Source organism: Equus caballus, chromosome 18, assembly GCF_041296265.1.
Source record: "Equus caballus isolate H_3958 breed thoroughbred chromosome 18, TB-T2T, whole genome shotgun sequence".
Classification (NCBI taxonomy): Eukaryota; Metazoa; Chordata; class Mammalia; order Perissodactyla; family Equidae; genus Equus; species Equus caballus.
In genome coordinates, this window is record NC_091701.1 from 61129673 (window position 1) to 61148181 (window position 18509).

Consider the following 18509-nt stretch of genomic DNA (forward strand, 5'->3'; position numbering starts at 1 on the left):
AGAATGAGACTTGATACTGGAAAGAGCACTGGGAGTGCAAAATATATGTTTCGTCTGTCAGGTAAAGGAAGTGAGACTCTTTTCTCAAAGCAGAGGCATTTATGGATTTAAGTAGAGATATAATTAGTTTTACATTTTAGAAAGGTGACTGGCTGCCTGGAATGGATAGAAGCAAAATTGGAGGAAGGGAGAGCAGGTAGAAGCATGATGCAGTTATTTATATAGGAGAAGTGGCTGCCTTATCCTAATTATGGTAATATGAATGAAAAGAAGTGGACAAATTTTTGAAATACCAAGAATACAAAATCAGTATAACTTGATTGTTTAGATGTGGGGGAGTAAGAGAAGGAAGCCCAAGTTTCTGACTGGTGAATTGGCAATTGAGTGACTGATTGCACCATTCAGTGAGTAAGAGAACACTGGGGGAGGAGTTGATATGGAGTAGACACCCTGGTTCACAGTTGAATATAGGCCTGGGCCTCAGGAGAGGAATTTGGGCTGAAAAGGTAGATAAAAATAATCATCATATCAGTGGTAATTGAAGCCTTGATTGAGGATGAGCTTGTCTAAGAGTGAATAGTGAGACAGGCTCAGGGCCCTAAGGATCATTTTTAAGGGATGGTCGAAGATAGGGGAATTCAAGATGCAATTCAGGCGGCAGCAGCTAAAGAGGGAGAAAAAAGCAGGAGAATGTGGTGTCGTTTATGACTATATTTAAATACTTGTGAAAATGTCTCTCTCCTCTACTGAGCTATGAGCTCCTTAAGGAGAAGGACTGTGTCTTTTATTTTGCATGCCCTCTGGCATTTAAAACAGGATCTGACACATAATAGGTGCTTGACTTAATATTGACTGTTGAGTGAATAAGTCAAAGAGCACATGGGAAGATGGACGATGTGCTGATTGAGAAAGGTATATTTGCCAAGCCAAGGAGTATATTCTTTAGGCAGTGGCAAATGATCAGAGGTCTTTAAACAAGGAGACAACATAATCAGGTTAATGTTTTTGTAAATTGACTGTGGTACAATGTAGAAAACGGATTAGTTAAGGCAGATGGGGCAGAAAGTCCACCTTGGTTATTGCAGTAGGAAAGAAAGAAGGCAAGAGTCACTCTGGGATATCTTATTTAGGCACCCAGCAGATGATTATGCCATTGCGAAGATAGTGAGTAAAGGAGCAAGTTGGGTGGAAATAACTTCGATCTGGATATATTATGTTTGAAATGTATATGTGACATCCAGGTGAATATTTCCAGGGGCAGGCAGTTGGTAATATAGGTTTTGAATTCATAAGAGAAGTCTAGGTCGAAGAAACAGATTTAGGAGTTAGGCCATAGTAGTAGTTCAGGTAAGCATAGGAATTCAAAGAAGACTACAAGGAAGGTATTATTCTGCCTTTGAGGATGGAGCATTTCAAAGAGATCTTGACATTTTAACTGGTCCTCTAAGACACAAAAGGGTAGAGGAAAGGGTGCTCCTGGCAGAGCAAACCTATGTATACATAGTGTACAGAACAGTGAAACCTCACCAGCATCCATTTGTTCATAAGCTTATGTTCTTTTAATATTTTTAAGAATAAAAACTTCAAAATGTTTCTGTAGATAAAAGAGCAGAATGTGGATTTTAATTTTTCTCTTACTCAATTTCAAAGGAAAGAAGATTCTATATGACATACTTGCCTTTGCCAAAGAAAGTGTTAATTCTCACGTTACCACACTTGGACCTCAAAATTTTCCTGCCAATGACAAAGAACCATGGCTTGTTGATTTTTTTGCGCCTGTAAGTTATTTTTTTCTGTCAACTTTCAATATTGTTAGATTTTCTTGTCATAGCAAAAAGACATTTACTAGATAACCTTGAGCCATGAGTATAAGAATTATGTTATTCAGTTGTGGCCACTGTCACATATTGCTTCTAAGAGAGCACTGATGTACTTGCCCCTTTAAGGATTAAGTGTATAAATGCCTAAGAGTTGCAACTAAGTATGTTTTGTCTTACTTAGCATATTGCTTGTTGCAAAAGTGATGTGTTTCTTTGTTTCATTTGGCTCAGTTCTTATGAATATTTTTTCTGTTGTAGTGGTGTCCGCCGTGTCGAGCTTTATTACCAGAGTTACGGAAAGCTTCAAAGCATCTTTATGGTCAGCTGAAGTTTGGTACTCTAGATTGTACAGTTCATGAGGGACTCTGTAACATGGTAAGGCAAAGTGTAAAACATTTATTGTCATTAATATTTTTGTAAAATAGAGAGCTTTGGCAGTCTGGTATTAAAATGATAAAATAACTTTCAAATGTACACCTGTATTTAGAGTAGTAACAAATTATTTAAACAAATAATTTCAACAAAATGATAGAAAATTGTGATTGGATTAAAGCATGGATAGATAATATATGTGGCTGAATGTAGATATGGTCTTATTTACCAAATCAGGAAAATATTTATTTGACTTTATAAAATATGTGACTTTTCAATTATGTAAGATCTTTATTTTTTTTAACTTAATGTTAGCTTTTGGCAGTCTGTAGTTTTTATTCTTTGGCTAGTGTCATACTTGTTTTAAGTATAGTTAATAGAAGGAGATTCAAGCAATGAACGAGCTTTTTGAAATCTTTACTTAAAAATATTTTCTTAGGTTAATATTGACTCTTCAGTTCCAAGAAGAACTAGAAATTATATATCTCTTGGTGAAAGTATATAATACCACCTATAAAATATTCTTGGAGAAAAAAATCAAACCTAAATCAAATCTAGCCCCCAGATCTATGAGTGTAAAGGAGATCCAATAACAGATGAACACAAGTGACACCACGGGCATGCAAGCTGCAAAGCCCAGCGTGTGGACTGTACAGGAGAAACGGCCAGCTTAGTGGACAAACGCATTGAAAGGGGGAAAAAGAGAATTAAGACACTTAAAGACATACCAGTCAAATTTTAGGCCTTGTTTGGATGCAATTCAAACCAACTGCAAAAAATAGATAATTGGGGAAATTTGAACACTGACAATATCTGATGATTTTCAGGAATTACTGTTAATTTTTAGCTATGAAAATGTTAGAGTGGTTATATTTGGGGCAAAGTGCTTGTATTTTAAATATACTAAACTATTTATGGATGAAATGATAAATCATCTGCCATTTGCTTTAAAATCATCTCGGGTAGGAGCAGAGTGGCAGAGGGCATAGTGAGAGCAGGGTAGCTGTGCATGGATGGTTCCTGTAGCTACACAGTACATGGGATTTTAATGCTCTCTGCTTTTGTGTATATTTTAAATAATTCATAAAAAGAAATTTTTTTAAAAAGAAATGGAGAAGAGAGGAAGAGAAAAAGTGGGAAATGAAGGGAAAAGAAAGAAAGCAATGTGTTTTAAAAACAATAGAAGTAAATATAGGCTGAGATCTTATCGCATCTGTATGAGGAATAATTTTTCACCACACACACACACACACAAAGGATAAAAAAATTAATGTTTTGGCTACATTAAATGTTAAAACTATTGCCAAAGAAAGAGACACTGTAAAGTTAAGACAAACAACAGACTGAGAAAGTATTTGTAGCACATGTAACTGACAAACCTTAGTGTTCAGAATATTTAAAAGCTATAAATAAATGTGGTAGTCTAAAAAAAAAATGTTTACAGACATTTCGTAAAAAATGAAATCCAATAAACATGAAAAATGTTCGACTTCACTAGTCATCAAGAAAGTACACATTATAACAGTAGTCACATACCCTCCCCATCCATCAAATTAACAAAAATTTAGAAATCTGACAATAGCAAATATATGGATGAATTATCCTATCACACAGTGGAATACAATAGAGCATTTAAAACTAGATGTATCTTTACCAGCATGGATAAATCTCAGAAATACAATGTAAAATGAAAAAAGCAGGTTGCAGAATTAGTATAGAGTTCGATAAAATTTCAGAAAGTTTCTAAATGCTCAAACATTACAGTATCCCGTTCAGAGATACATGTGCGTGGCGAAAGTATAGAAACATCAATGAATTGGATACACAGTGACTTCAGGATATTGGTTGCCCCTAACGTCAGGGAGGGAAGGAAATGGGATCAAGAAGAACTTCCAGCTGTCTGCCAGTATGGCAAAAAAGTTAATTTTCCTTAAATATAGAGGAGGGATATATAGGTATTTATTAGATTATTCTCTCATCTTTTCACGATGTTTGAAATCTCATTAAAATAAATTTTAAAAAATTAAATAAAGCCTTTGGTTTTGAATGTCTTGTATGTGATTTTGAAAACATCCCAGTCACTTCATGTCTCAGCACCTCAGTTTCCTCATCTATAAAGTTGACATCGTAATTTTAGCTTCTGAATAGAATTGAGAAACTACACGGTTAAGTGCTAAAAAGGTGCTCACACATAGTAAGCATTTGTTAATTGTTAGGTATAATTGCTGTTTTGTTAATCTAATCAGATATTTGAATTTGCACTCATATTACAAAAGTTTGATAAATGTTTCCATTGTTTTTTCTAAAATTATTTTTGAATCCTAGCCAAAGATTCCAGTTTGCTAATGAGTGTTTGTCAGCTTTAAGGATGCAAAGTTCAGCTACAGCAAATCCACAGACAGGGATCTCATTATAACTTAAAAAATACATAAAATGAAAATTAAAGCTGTAGAGAAATGCTTCCTGGCCTAGTGCTCATGTTAATTCCAGGAAGGAAATGATAGTATTTTGTACCGTAAAAGCTATCTTGAATAAAGAATAAAAAAGTAACCACGTTCTTAGGGCATGATTCATATTTCTTTAACCTAAAATACAGTTATGTACACATTATTAATTTATTTGCTTATTCTTGCTATTTTATTTCCTTGATTTTTTTCTATGTATAGACAAATTTTGGAGTATTTATTATGATCTCAAAAAGAGACTCGAGGTTAGCCTGCTCTTTATAGCCACATCCACCTTGGTTCAGAAGAGTAAAAAGGGGCCAAGCTCATAATGACCTGTGATCACTTCTCAGTGTTTTAATGCCTATGGATTTCATAGCTAATGGAGTAGCTATAAATAAGGGTCAGGTACTCATCAGTGCAACTGTGAATCCATTTCCTTTGCTAAATTTGGCTAAAGTTTTTCAGTCACCAGCAATTTAGCAATGAGTTTTTTAAATCTTACTGTTGTTGTTACTTAAAGGCAAGCTGGTTATAAATTTGAAAACAATAGGTAAAATGTATAAAGTCTTTGTTTAATTTGTATTCTCATTCCTAACAGTATAACATTCAGGCTTATCCAACAACAGTGGTATTCAACCAGTCCAACATTCATGAATATGAAGGACATCACTCTGCCGAACAGATCTTGGAGTTCATAGAGGTATTTTAAATTATAGCCTGTAGCTGTAAATCCTTCTGTGGATGTGTATATTTTGTATGAATATTTAATATTTTTTTCATGCCAAAGCATTATTTTCTGACAAGAAAATGAATTTTTAAAATTTTTCTAATGTTTTACTCCTGTTATATACTACCATAAGCTCTGAGAATAAGTCTGTTTTATTTGTTACCTGGTACAGTGCCTTGTAGTTAGTGGACACCTCTATTTACTGAATACATGAAATTGTACTTTTACATAAAGCTTTGTCACCTCCTTTCTCTGTTTTCTCTGATAGAAACACCACAGATTATTTCTTTTAGGTCCCGTATAGATGAGATAGGAGCAAGTCCACTATTTTCCAGGAAACATGTGGTTAAGGGCAGTCTTACCCCACCCCCCGGTGGAGGGCCTTTTCTCACCTCAGCAGTTTATGCTTAGCCTGCCGTGTTATTAACACAGAAGTGCCCTATGTCTATACATCTCCTTGTTTCTCATTAATAGTCTTGATTGACTAAAATAGTTACAAGTGCCTCCTAAGAAAGAAACCAAAAATTCTAGCTTATTATCCATGGAATGACCATTCTGCTTTCTGTTCTACTCATCTCTTCCTCTGACAAAGTGATAATTTTTTGTATTGTGGTTTTTGTTTTTGATTTTTTCCCAAAGAAGCGAACATCTTTGTTAGTATTACCCAGTCATGGTAGACTGAAGGACTGGGCACTTCTGTGTTAGAACAGCATTTAGAGCAAGTGATCTGTAGAGAGATTGTGCAATATCTCCAGTCAGACTATCAGAAAAGTGTAATAGTAGGTTTTCCATTAATAATTAAAGAGTTATTTCCAAACAAATCACTGGTTCCAGAAAGAACTGTATAGCCAATGTAGACATCTGGGCAGCTCCTGGAATTCTTGCCTCACCTACCTGTAACCTTAACTAAAGTTGCCTCTTTTCCCTACCCACTGTGACTTTAGTGATACATAGAAATAAGAAGAAAATATACCTTGATTTAAGAAAATTGATGGACAAAATCCAAACTTAAGAAAGAAATTAGGGATCAAATGATTTGCTATAGATTCTCTTTAAATATCCTTAAGTATCTTTTGATTATTCAAAAACAGGAAGTTTTCTAAATGACATATGCCAACAATTTGCCAAGAATATATGAACAACTCTTTTTTATATCTGTTATAATGAAAGCTGTGCTCTCTTTAGGATCTTATGAATCCTTCAGTGATCTCCCTGACACCCACCACTTTCAATGAACTAGTTACACAGAGAAAACATGATGAGGTCTGGATGGTTGATTTCTATTCTCCATGGTGTCATCCATGTCAAGTCTTAATGCCAGAATGGAAAAGAATGGCTCGGGTATGAAATAGTTTGTTTTAAATCTTAACATTTACTAAGAATGTTTACTTAAGAGGATTATTTTGAAACTGAGATGAGTGAACCCACCTCTTAGATTATCATTTAATAATGGTTCTCATCATACCACTTAGATTTCAGCTCTGTTTCTGTCTGGTATCTGCTCTTTTTTTCTGTGTCACTTGGTATATATTTGACCAAATTTTTGCCAACATCAACCCCAAGATCCCATTTATTTTCTATTAAAATTTTTTCTACTACTTTATTGTTAGAGCTTAAAGATAAAGTTTCTTCACAATATTGTGGAACTTAAAAATAAGGGCAAAAAAAAGCCTTGATCAATAAAACATTTAGATTTTAAAAGTTTCCTACCAATAGACATAGTGTTATAAGTCATGAAAGATTGGAAATAAATTATTTAAAATGAGAATGAAAAATGTAATTACTGTTTTAGATTAATTTCTGAGATTAAAAAAATGAACAAACCTAAGAGTTAAAGTGATTTCTAGTATCTTGACATTTACGATAATGCAGTTTTGTGCTCTTTTCAATAAAATTTTTAAATTCAGCATGAGTCAATATGCTACTTGCAACTCATGTCTCCATTTGAAAAGGTAACTTTGAAATACCATTACAAAGACCTTCATTAGTTCTTGGTTTCTAATACTTTGAATTTTAGAAATACATAATTTTCCCCATGTAGTAGATGAAAGAAATCAGTTGTTTAATCTACAATAATTAGTGTAAGTTCTTGACTACAAAATTAGATCTTCAGTTCATTACTACAAATATTCTCTTATGTTTTAAGCCCTTTTCCATTTTTATTTGGTGAAAATCACTAGTAAAAAATACAAAAAACATTTCACAGTCATTTCTGTCTTGTAAACATATAGTTATGGAGGTAATTTTATTGTAATCACTTTGATCTACTTATCTCCTTTTTTTTCTTTTATAGACATTAACTGGACTGATCAATGTGGGCAGTATAGACTGCCAACAGTATCATTCTTTTTGTGCCCAAGAAAATGTTCGGAGATACCCTGAGATAAGATTTTTCCCCCAAAAATCAGATAAAGCTTATCAATATCAGTAAGTGTTCTCCAAAATTTGAAGACATTTATTGTAATCATTTATTTATACAGTTAAAATTTAAAGTTATCCTAACTAAATAAAAGTTAACCCAACAGGTATTTTTTGGGAGCCTACCATGTTTAAGATACTGTGCTAATGAGAATTTTAGCAGTTGAAAAGTGAATTGAACAGTCCCACTGTTCATAAAGCTGACAGTCTAGTAGAGAGGAAGAACTAACATTTAATAAGTCCCCATTTGGTTTCAGGTACTATGTTAGATACTTGGCTCACATCATTTCCACTAGTCTTCACATATATCCTGAGAAATAAGAATTATTACCCTTCTAGGGCCAGCTCAGTGGCATAATGGTTGAATTCGCACACTCTGCTTTGGCAGCCTGGGGTTTGCCAGTATGGATCCTGGGCACAGACCTAGACACTGCTCACCAAGCCATGCTGTGGTGGCGTCCCTCATAGAAGAACTAGAAGGACTTCCAACTAGGATATACAACTATGTACTGGGGCTTTGGGTAGAAAAAAAAAAGAATTATCACCCTTTCTACTATTACAGATAAGTAAACTGATTCACAGACCTTAGGTAACTTTCCTAAGTCACACAGCTGCTAAGGTTTGAAGTTGGGTTTGAACTCAGGTCTGTCTCAGTGTCTGTGCTGTTTCCACAGCACCACTTGATATTTCAGGTGGAAAACTCAAATGCAAGGCAGAAATGTAATTAATATTATTTAAAATGAAAATGAACCATAGATTTCAAAGGATGAAAGAATCACAATTATGAGAAGATATCATGAAAGGCTGCATTTATGAGTTGGCTTTTGACATGGGTCTTTAAAAAGCGGGTAGGAACTTGGCAGAGAACTGGATAAAGGTTCGGAAACTAAAGCCTTGGACATTTTGGGTTTTGCTGTTCCCATGGGTCTGTAGGAGATGTCCAGCAGGTAACTGGACATTTAGTTCTGTCTGGAGCACAAAAAACATCAAGGCTAGAGAAAAATCTATCTGAGAAACAATGTAAGCAGTATTTGTAGCTAGGAGGAGAGATGCTAGGTGAAGTCAGTTGACTAAACTTATCTTTTAAATTGCTGCAATGAGATTGTTTTCTGAACATAATCCACTAATAGAAAAATCTCTTTACACCTCACATATTTTTTCTTCTTGCAGTAGTTACAATGGTTGGAATAGGGATGCTTATTCCCTAAGAATCTGGGGTCTAGGGTAAGTAATTAAAATGTGTATTGTTATATGAAATAGATGCAGTGCTATTTATCTTTCTTTTATGTCTGTAGCTAAAGTTACTGTGGGTTGTTTAAGGTTCTAGCATTTTAAAGTACTTCGTAAAGAATTATAATTTACCAAGATAAGGTTGTGCTTTATTACACTGTCATTCTTTGAAGTCATTTTAAACTTAGAAAGTTTTGCAATATTCCATTGTAGATGTTTGCTTTGGTTTTGTGTAATGAAACATAATTTTGATCCGTTGCCACAGATTTTTGCCTCAAGCATCCATAGATCTAACCCCTCAGACTTTCAATGAGAAAGTTTTACAAGGGAAGAGTCATTGGGTGATTGATTTCTATGCTCCTTGGTGTGGACCTTGCCAAAATTTTGCTCCGGAGTTTGAGCTCTTGGCTAGGGTAAGTCTTGTTTCTACTTAAATATATTGTGGTCACATACATGTTTTAATAATTAGAAAGAACATTGCAAATACAATTTTTTTTTTCTTCAAAGTTTCCTCAGAATTTTAAAAAACTATTCCATTTCTGTGACTAATTTTTGCAGTAGATTTCTTTAAAGCTTTGAGCTAACATCTTCTCTGTCTTGGTTGACATCATCTACCTTGCCGTAACATCCAGAAACCTCCTTCTCCTGCTTGTTCCTGTCCTACCACCATCACTCTGCCTCCCTCCAGGCAATCACCAGATCCTATCAGTTCCATCTCCTAAAAGCCTTTGAAATCTGTCCGTGCCTCTGCTGGCCTCTTTGTTCAAGCCCTCATCATCTCTCACCTAAGCGTATCAAATGTGCTTTTAACTAGTCCCCTATTGCCAGTCTGCCTTCCTCACTTCTGCCCTGATGATCTTTCTAAAATACTGCTTTCCCTGGCTTCCTGTTAACCAAGTTTTTTAACACACATCCTTGACAACAGGTCTCTGATCTGTCCCTTACTCCCTCTCCGGCTTTGTCTCTGAACCCCACCTCACACCTTACACTCCAGGCACAGTGAAGTACTCCAGGTTCGTTGAACGAGTACCTTGGTGCCTTCTGTTCCCTCTGTCTAAAATGCCTTTTCCTTACCTTGGTCATCTGCATTTTTTTCTCCCTGTCCTACAAAAGCCAGCTCCAGTGGTACTTCTGTGTTCTCCTCCCTTCTCAGTTAATCAGTGTCACTTTGATATCTTGTATTCCATCAGTGTACTTATATAATGCATGTTCATTATTTAGATATCTGTCTCCTGCACAAGACTATGAGCCTCTTGAGGACAGGGCTTATGTCTTACCCATCTTTGTATCCCCAGTGTCTAATTCAGTAAATGCTTATAAAATTAGACTGAATACATAAACTGAATACAGTCTAAGTTTTTGGTGTTTCTGTCGTAACAGACCTATTAATGACCTAATCCAGATTGATAGCTTCCTTGCCTCTGCAATCAGGGAACTTTGCCTTGGCTATAACACACTCATTAGAATGAGAAAGTCAGCTCCAGTCCCACCAGTCTAAAACAAAAGCCGAAAGTCCCAAGGGATTGTTTAGCAAAGGGATTTCAAAGCTCCTATGAGTCATAAAAGATTATTTTAGTTATTGACTAGTCTTCAGATAAAAGGTTGTTCATTTTTTCCACTTATTATCTCTTCTTGTCCTCTTATACTTCCTTTTCTCCAATAATTCTAACAAAATGTTAGAACATTTGTACTTTTGTCATGTACTGAAAAACTTAGCTTAGTTGTATATTTTTTAATGCAACTATATCTTGAATATAGCAGGAAATTATTAAACACAAAAAATCATTCCTTCAGCAAATCCTAAGCACCAAGTGGAAAGCATTATGCTAAATACTGGGGCTACACAAATGGAGAGACAAAAATTCCATGTCTTTAAGATCTTTTTCTAGTTGGAAGATAAAATGCAAATAAATATATATAATACAACCAGATCATTGCTTTAGTGAAATGAGAATGAAGCAAAAAATGGGAAGAAGAATGTCAGAGTCATGGCAAGGGGAAGACAAAAGACTCCACAGAAATGTTGGTATTTGAGATGAGAATTACAAGATGACTAGGAGTTTGGCACTTGAATGGGTTGGCTAGAGTCCTCTAAACAGAGAAGACAGTATTTGCACTGATTCAGGAACACGAGAAAGTGTAGCCTTTCAGGGATCTCCACTGTTGGTCCAATATTACCAGAGTTTATATATAGACAGAAGGAGAATCACAAAAACTGAGGCTCAATAAATAGACGACGAGGAGGAGGTTCGGTCCTCTTCCTTACACTGGTCGCATTACACACTCTTGCTCAGGGTTTCATAGTGTTCATAATGTGTTCCATATAAGCATTAGAGAACTACTGGGTATGGCAGGATCCATTTTACAGTTTAGAAAGATCACATTGGATGGACTGAACATGGGCCAACAAGGCCAGAGAAAGATATTCATAGCACCAAAAACAATATGGTGTCCTCCTATAAGTAATTGAAAACATTAGCCAACTAATATATAAAGTAAACCTTTTGAAAATAACATAAAACTTAAGGTAACATTTCTAGATTTCTCTGACCTTCAGTAAATGTGTGTTTGTATTTGTGTGTGTGTGTCTTTGTACATGCTTCTGCAAGCAGCTTTGCTGGTGCCCTAACACAGGTTAGTCTATCTATTGAGTACCCCAGCCATGGGAACAAAACTAGAAGCAGTAAAGATATTTGAATTGTGCCATGAAGTGAGAAATGATAACTGAACCAGGATTAGGGAAGCAGTGATAGAAAGAATGGGACATATTCTGTCTTATGAAAGACATAAGAATAGGATTTAGTGTTTGTGTTAAAAGTGGGAGAGACAGGAATCTAGGATGGCCATAGTTTCTGGCTTAAACTGAGTGAATAGTAAGACAAAAGGAACAGTAGGTTGTGAGGGGAAAGGATTCGTTGCAGAAATGTTGTGGTTAAGGTGCTTATTTAGCTGAAGCAGGCCGGCACACAGCTGACTGAAGTCGAGGGGAGAGGTCAGGGTTCAGCAGCATACAGGTACATGAAATCTCCCTGGGGCACTGTTCACAGCAACAAACTGTTAACCAAAGATGGAACTGCTGGGTGGATATTATAATTTGAGGGTGTGCCAGACAAGGTGTGGGTACCAGGAAGAAGCTGAGGTAATTCAGAGTTCAGCTACTCACCTTTCTTGCTAAGGCAAAGGGGAGTTTATTTGCTGTTGGAGAGTTGGTGCTCAGTAAGTAGGAGTTTAAAGAGTGAGTAAGAACTTGGAAGGAATGGAAAGGATTAAAACTAAGTTTTCTAAATAAAAAAATCCTTAAATTTATAAAGATTTGAAATTTTTAATATCATATTGCTTTGCAGTTACCAAAATAGTTAATGCCAAAGAGAACGACAAATCATATTTTTCTCCTTTCAGATGATTAAAGGAAAAGTGAAAGCGGGGAAAGTAGACTGTCAGGCTTATGCTCAAATCTGCCAGAAGGCTGGGATCAGAGCCTATCCAACTGTTAAATTTTATCCCTACGAAAGAGCACAGGTACGTACAGGCTTTTTTCTAGTTTCTTCTCCCCTTGTCATTTTTTATTTTATTACATATTACTGAAACAAGTTTCTTTTTACATGTACAAGTGATTTTAAAAGGTTTTTCTGTCTCACAGTTGATATTATCTCCATTGCCTTAAAATTTGTATAATCATGAATAGGAAAACTACTAAAGAGACATAGCAAAATACTACTACAGTCATGCACCACATTTCGGTCAACGACAGCCCACGTATATGACGGTGATCCTTAAGATTACTATCATATAGCCAGGTGTGCAGTAGGCCGTACTATCTAGGTTTGTGTAAGTGCACTCTGATGTTCACACAGTGATGAAATCACCTAACAGATCCCTGTGCTTAAGTGACTCATGACTGTCATGGTTTTCTATGGGTGAGAGAATTCAAGGTAATTATTTATTATCTGTGAAGTTTTGTATTTCCTACTTTTATAGAATTAACATATATAACATTTATAATATGTTTTCTTTCCTGGAAAAAATTAAGAGAATACTACTATAATACTTTTGAAATAGCCTTAGTACCTGAGCATTTATCTTGAGGAATATTTATTAGTGGTTTAGACTACAAAATAAAAGTTTAGGGTTTCTTGGTTCAGTCATAATTCCTTTCTTGAGCCACTGACAATACACTTTTTTTTCAACAAGAAACCTGGACATCTACCAGTTGGTCTTAAAATTCAGGTGACAACCTCTATGATCATTAATACAAAAACATGTATAATTGCTAATAGACAGTACTCATGACCGTTGCTTTCTTCCTGGGTAGAAGAATGACATTTTTGACCATAGAATTGTAATAAAATAAACATTTGCCCTGTATTCATGTTTCTGGGTAAGACATTTGAAATAAATAATTTCAAGTATTTTAATATATACTTTTTGAGAAAGACTGTCAGATTAAGATCTCATGTTATATGTGGGTAATTATAATACATTTTGAAAAAGAGTTAAAGAACTTATATGATGAATTTCAGAAATCTAGAATTGTCAGACATCCAGATTTTTCAGTGAAGGATTTTGATTTGTCAAGAGGCTCTCTCTGTCTTAAAAACAGCGTCGGGTAAGGAGAACTCAGTGAGAATAAAGGAGCTTATACCAAGCCTGACTCTGCATTCCTTTGGGATCACTAGCTCTGCTTCCCAGTTCTCAGAATGGCTGGGAAATGGGTGACATAGATAGGAATCTTTTTCCGGGAGAATGATGTTAGGGAAGTATCAGTATATTATGAGCAAAGAATTAACCAGGCCATAGAGGGAACTGTTTGAAAAGATGATGTTACCATGTGTCCAGAGGAGTCCAGAGGACAAGATTAGGACTCAGAATATCCCTGTCCAAACTGAAAGACAGGGTTGGCATGCAGAAGTCCAGGTCAGATGAAAGGGCCAAAGCAGAATAATGAGTGGAGTAAACAGAAATCCACGCAGGTGGGCAGTTATACACAGAAGTAAAATGCTAGCATACAGTATGGGATGCCCACCAGGAAGAAGGACACAGGTGGCTCAAGATCCAGAGTAAGCAGATGTGGGTCTATTGACCTGCTCTTCCCCTGCTTTTCAGCCACCTTCCTGCTGTGGGCAGAGGAGAAGCAGGAGATAAGCACTGCTTTCCAGTGTTGCAGTTGGTCAAGCTTTTGTCTGTCCCAATGACTGTGTTGGAGTAGAGTGATTTGGTCCTCTGGGGACATTTTTCCTTATACCATTTAGATGTTTTGAGGCATTTGGAGTTAGCAATGCATTTTTTCCAATATGCAATGCAATTTTTTCACTTGTTCCCATAATAGTATTGTTATTATTTAGGGTAAGTTATGTGTTAACTGTGCTTTTGCAGCATTATTTCCTTGGAAGAAATTTGAGTTTCAAACACTTGGAACTTTAAGTAATATTTAATCAAGTTTCTTAGATGGAAATGTCATGTTTTGATTAGATACTTAAAAGATTATAAGAGTGTTTTTAATTTTAGAGAAATACTTGGGGAGAGCAGATAGATACCAGAGATGCAAAAGAGATTGCTACCTTAATATATGAAAAATTGAAAAATCTCCAAAATCATGAAAAGAGGAATAAGGTAAGAACTAAGTCTAGATCGGACTTTGGCAAACATTATTTAAATTTATTCTTACTGTACATTATATCTATCAATAAACAGGTAAAATGAATCATCAAAAAATAGTAAGGTAGTTGGAAATTTCTTCTTGGGAAAATACAACAGTCTCAATATACCCTCTACATACTGAAATGCTTAGAAATTTGGACGAGTAAAACCATTTAACAGACAATAGTGACTGCATAAATTATTTAAATTTTGTTCAAATGTAAATAAAGTATTGACTTGTTAGGAATAAATATACTGGAGCCTCATAACACATTTTGGATAGAACGCATTTTGAATAGCAAATTTTCTTTTGCTCTTAGTATAGTGAGGATATATTGGAAACCATGTTCATCTTGGCCCTTCCTTGAGTTTTTAATCTATCAAGAAGCAGCGCAACTCTTTCCTGCTATTCTTCGAAAGGGCCATTCATTTTTTCCTTTTTTTTAAATTATTGTCCTTCTAGGGCATACTTAGAAACGGATCAAAGAGTCCATGAACACTAGAGTGCTTTCTGAATGGAATTTAATATAATCACATATGAGGTTTTTTGGATTCTTTCCATATAAGGTGAAAGAAAGACAAAAGAATGGCACAGACTCTGGAGAAAGCTAAAAAATGTCTGGCTTTACAGATGCACATTGCGACTTTCATCTCGTTAAACACTTGAGATAGAAAACATTATTAGTCCTAAACCAGAATATCGTTAACTGATATTAAGTTAAAGAGCATACCAAGATACGACTTTGAAACTGTGTAAAACCATAATTGGTGATATCTGCTGTGGGCACATAAGAACCATGAGTTATCCTTTTCTTTTCTGTTGGTATAGTTAGGCGATGTATATTTCATGTGGTGATCCGTTAAATAAGAATATTGAGTAATTATTCTTGAAAAGGTAACGTTTTGGTTAGTCTATATTACTTTACCTTGTTTCCAACATTAGAAACTCATACTTCCTTTCTCTTTCAATCACTTTTACATTATTATTGTAGGATGAACTTTAAAGATGTTGAAGATGAAGAAAAATTGAAAAGAAATTGTAACAAATGACATCAGAAGACATCTTTTTAGAGTGTTGCTGCGTTCTTGATAGGAATTTATCTTGGACTTGTAATTGCACTGTCTGAATCCTGTACAACATTGGTATAAAGGAAAGGTCTGCAGACTTTTTCTGTAAAGGGCCAGCCCGTAAATATTTTAGGCTTTGTTTTGTCATGTATTCTTTGTTTTTGTTTTGTTTTGTTTTCAACCCTTTAAAAAATGTAAAAACCATTCTTAGCTCAAGGCCACACTCAGTTCATACACAAGTAGGCCATACAAGCCACCTGCAGTCTGTGGGCTGAAGCTTGCTGACCCCTGGAAATGTTTGGTCTGGCCGCCTCAAACATGAGCCTGCTCTGCTATTGTCTACGTGCATGTCTAGGTTACACAAAGTGGATTTTATTGCTTAAAGTTCTGTGCTGGGCCGGAAAAGAGATTAACTTGGTTTTTAGTCACCTGTTGTCCTAAAAATTTTTGGAAACATATTTCATTTTAAGAACACGCAATGTGACAAAAGTTTATTTTCATGCTTTATTATAGTGAAGAGATTCTTCATTTTATTTCCTTTCTAAAGGTTGAAGAACAGATTTAATTTTTCACAATTAAGAAGAATTTTTAACAGTAAATAAACAAATCCTATAGATTTTTAGAACATCCAGAAATACCTGAGGAAAAAATATTTACAGGAATTAATTGGGCATTGCAGAGTATCCCAAATATATCAAGTATTTAACGTTCTGCGTTTTAGAGATACGTGTTCGTTTATTATCCGAATTGCTTTCATAAGAGTTTTCCCTGTGATAGTAGTTGACTTTTGAAGCCTCTTTTACTATTTATGTTTTTGCCTTCTGGACTTTCTGTTTTGATGTGTATCTTTTATTTACATTTACTTTTTTTTCTTTATAGTTGTGGTTTTTCACTCTTGTCCAATCTCTTCATTTTCAAATAGGAAAAATAACTTTGCAAGTTTGTTTCACTATACCATGTAATGATACTGTGGCAGTTATTATTTACTGTTGAAGGCTGCCATTTTCAGATAAATATTGCATAATAACTGAAGTTATTTTTGTAAGAAAATCAAGTATATAAATCCAAGGATGGAGTGAGTTGCTCAGACTCAAAGAATCCAAAAATTTTTCCCTTGCATGTACACAAAACATTGTAACGTAATTGTTTAGTTATCATTCAGAGTATATGGAATGATAAAAATCCCAATTGATCAAAAGAGGTCAACAAATTTTTTTAAAACTTCAGTTTTCCTAAAAACCTATTAGGATTATGTTTTATTATATTGGAAGAGTTTTGGGTTTTTTTGATATCACTTTACTCCCTTCTCCAATATTTCCTCATAAAGATTATTATTATTATAGCTGCAATTTATAGAAAAACAGATTTTTTTCAAGTCTAACCCTGTTCATATTTCTTTAACTCCTTATTTTAGATTCTGCTTTACTCATGTGGGCACATACAGAACAATCACCACTTCTAACCTTAATTTAACACCACCTTTTTGAATTATAATCAGTAACATCAAGTGCCTTTCATTTACAAAATTTTCAAAGCCTAGAAAATTTTTGAAATTGGCCTGTTTCTACAAGAATCCCAAGACGGAATGCTTAAAGAAGTCTCAGTGAATATTTACTGAAAGTACCAGTTACGTGAAGACCACTGTGCTGGACACTGCTAAGTGTACAAATGGAATCCAAGGCATGTCCCCATCTCCCAAGTGTCTGTAATTCACAGTTCTGACACTGACCCCATAAACAAGTTTATAGGTACCTACACTATTACCTATAAATATAATTCCAAACTTACTAATTGAGAAAACATCTTAAGCAGTAAATATTATGTATCCTGTAACTTGGCCTAAGTGTGTGCCTGTGGAACTGGCAGAGTTACCTGGGAGTCATGTTAAGTAATTTGTGTCATATAAGTAATACTTGTCAGGGGGCTGTTTTCTGCCGTCCTATCAGTGTCATTGGGTATTTCAAAAACAGCTGGAGGAATTAAAGCTTTTAACAGCCACATTAATGCAGTTAGAGCACCTCTAAAGAGTGCTGGGTAAAACATGCCATTTCTTTCAGCAACACCATTTTGTGTGCACCTGGCCTTGGGTAACGACACCATTTCTGGCAGACAGAGTGCATTGTATCAGGCAGCTAGATTTGAAAAGTAGATATATTTAAATATGTGGCTATGTGAAACCATTTGGAATTTGTGTTTGTGGCATTAATGATGCTTATTCCAATTTCCCAGGTTTTATTTAACATCTTTCTTATCTTTTTTAAGGTATATGATTAAGATAAAGAACAAATAAAATGAAATAATTATTGTATAATAACTTTTTATATTGTAAAAATGTTCTTTACTTTTGTTCTTCATTTTCTGACAGTATTCAAAGCAGGAATTTTCTTTTTAGTACAGTTACCAGAAAAGAATTACTGCATTGTTTCCTATGGGACACATTTACGAAGACAGTTAGTATAAGAAAGTTTTTAATGAGGTAGTATTTTTAAGCCAATTTAACAGAATTTTTCTATAATAATTAGTCTAGTTTTAGTCCTACGGTTTCATTAAACCACAAAGCAAAAACCTTCAGTAGATTCACAAAAGATAAAGCATATCACTGCAGGAAATCAATTTACAAAGGAAGGCAGCAAGAGAGAAAAAAAAGAACAAGGGAACTACAAAACTGCCAGGAAACCTGAGATGGTATTAATAAGGTCTTACCTATCAATGATTAATCTAAATGTAAGTGAATTGAATTCTCCAATCAAAAGACATAGTATAGCTGGATAGATAAAAAACAAGACCTGA

At 34.9% G+C, this 18509-nt stretch overlaps 1 protein-coding gene across 5 annotated transcripts in view; it reads left to right on the top strand.

Moving 5' to 3' along the window:
• DNAJC10 (DnaJ heat shock protein family (Hsp40) member C10) overlaps positions 1–18033 on the top strand; it is a 53299-nt gene extending 35266 nt beyond the window's left edge. For all 5 annotated transcript variants that reach the window (XM_070241393.1, XM_023622156.2, XM_023622157.2 and 2 more), the window contains exons 14-23: positions 1651–1778; positions 2079–2195; positions 5238–5339; positions 6552–6707; positions 7660–7793; positions 8955–9008; positions 9280–9427; positions 12414–12533; positions 14520–14624; positions 15644–18033. In XM_070241393.1, the coding sequence (XP_070097494.1) occupies positions 1651–1778; positions 2079–2195; positions 5238–5339; positions 6552–6707; positions 7660–7793; positions 8955–9008; positions 9280–9427; positions 12414–12533; positions 14520–14624; positions 15644–15655 (1076 nt within the window). In that variant the 3' untranslated portion in view covers positions 15656–18033. The remainder of the gene's footprint in view (positions 1–1650; positions 1779–2078; positions 2196–5237; positions 5340–6551; positions 6708–7659; positions 7794–8954; positions 9009–9279; positions 9428–12413; positions 12534–14519; positions 14625–15643) is intronic.
• The last annotated feature ends 476 nt before the right edge of the window (positions 18034–18509 follow it).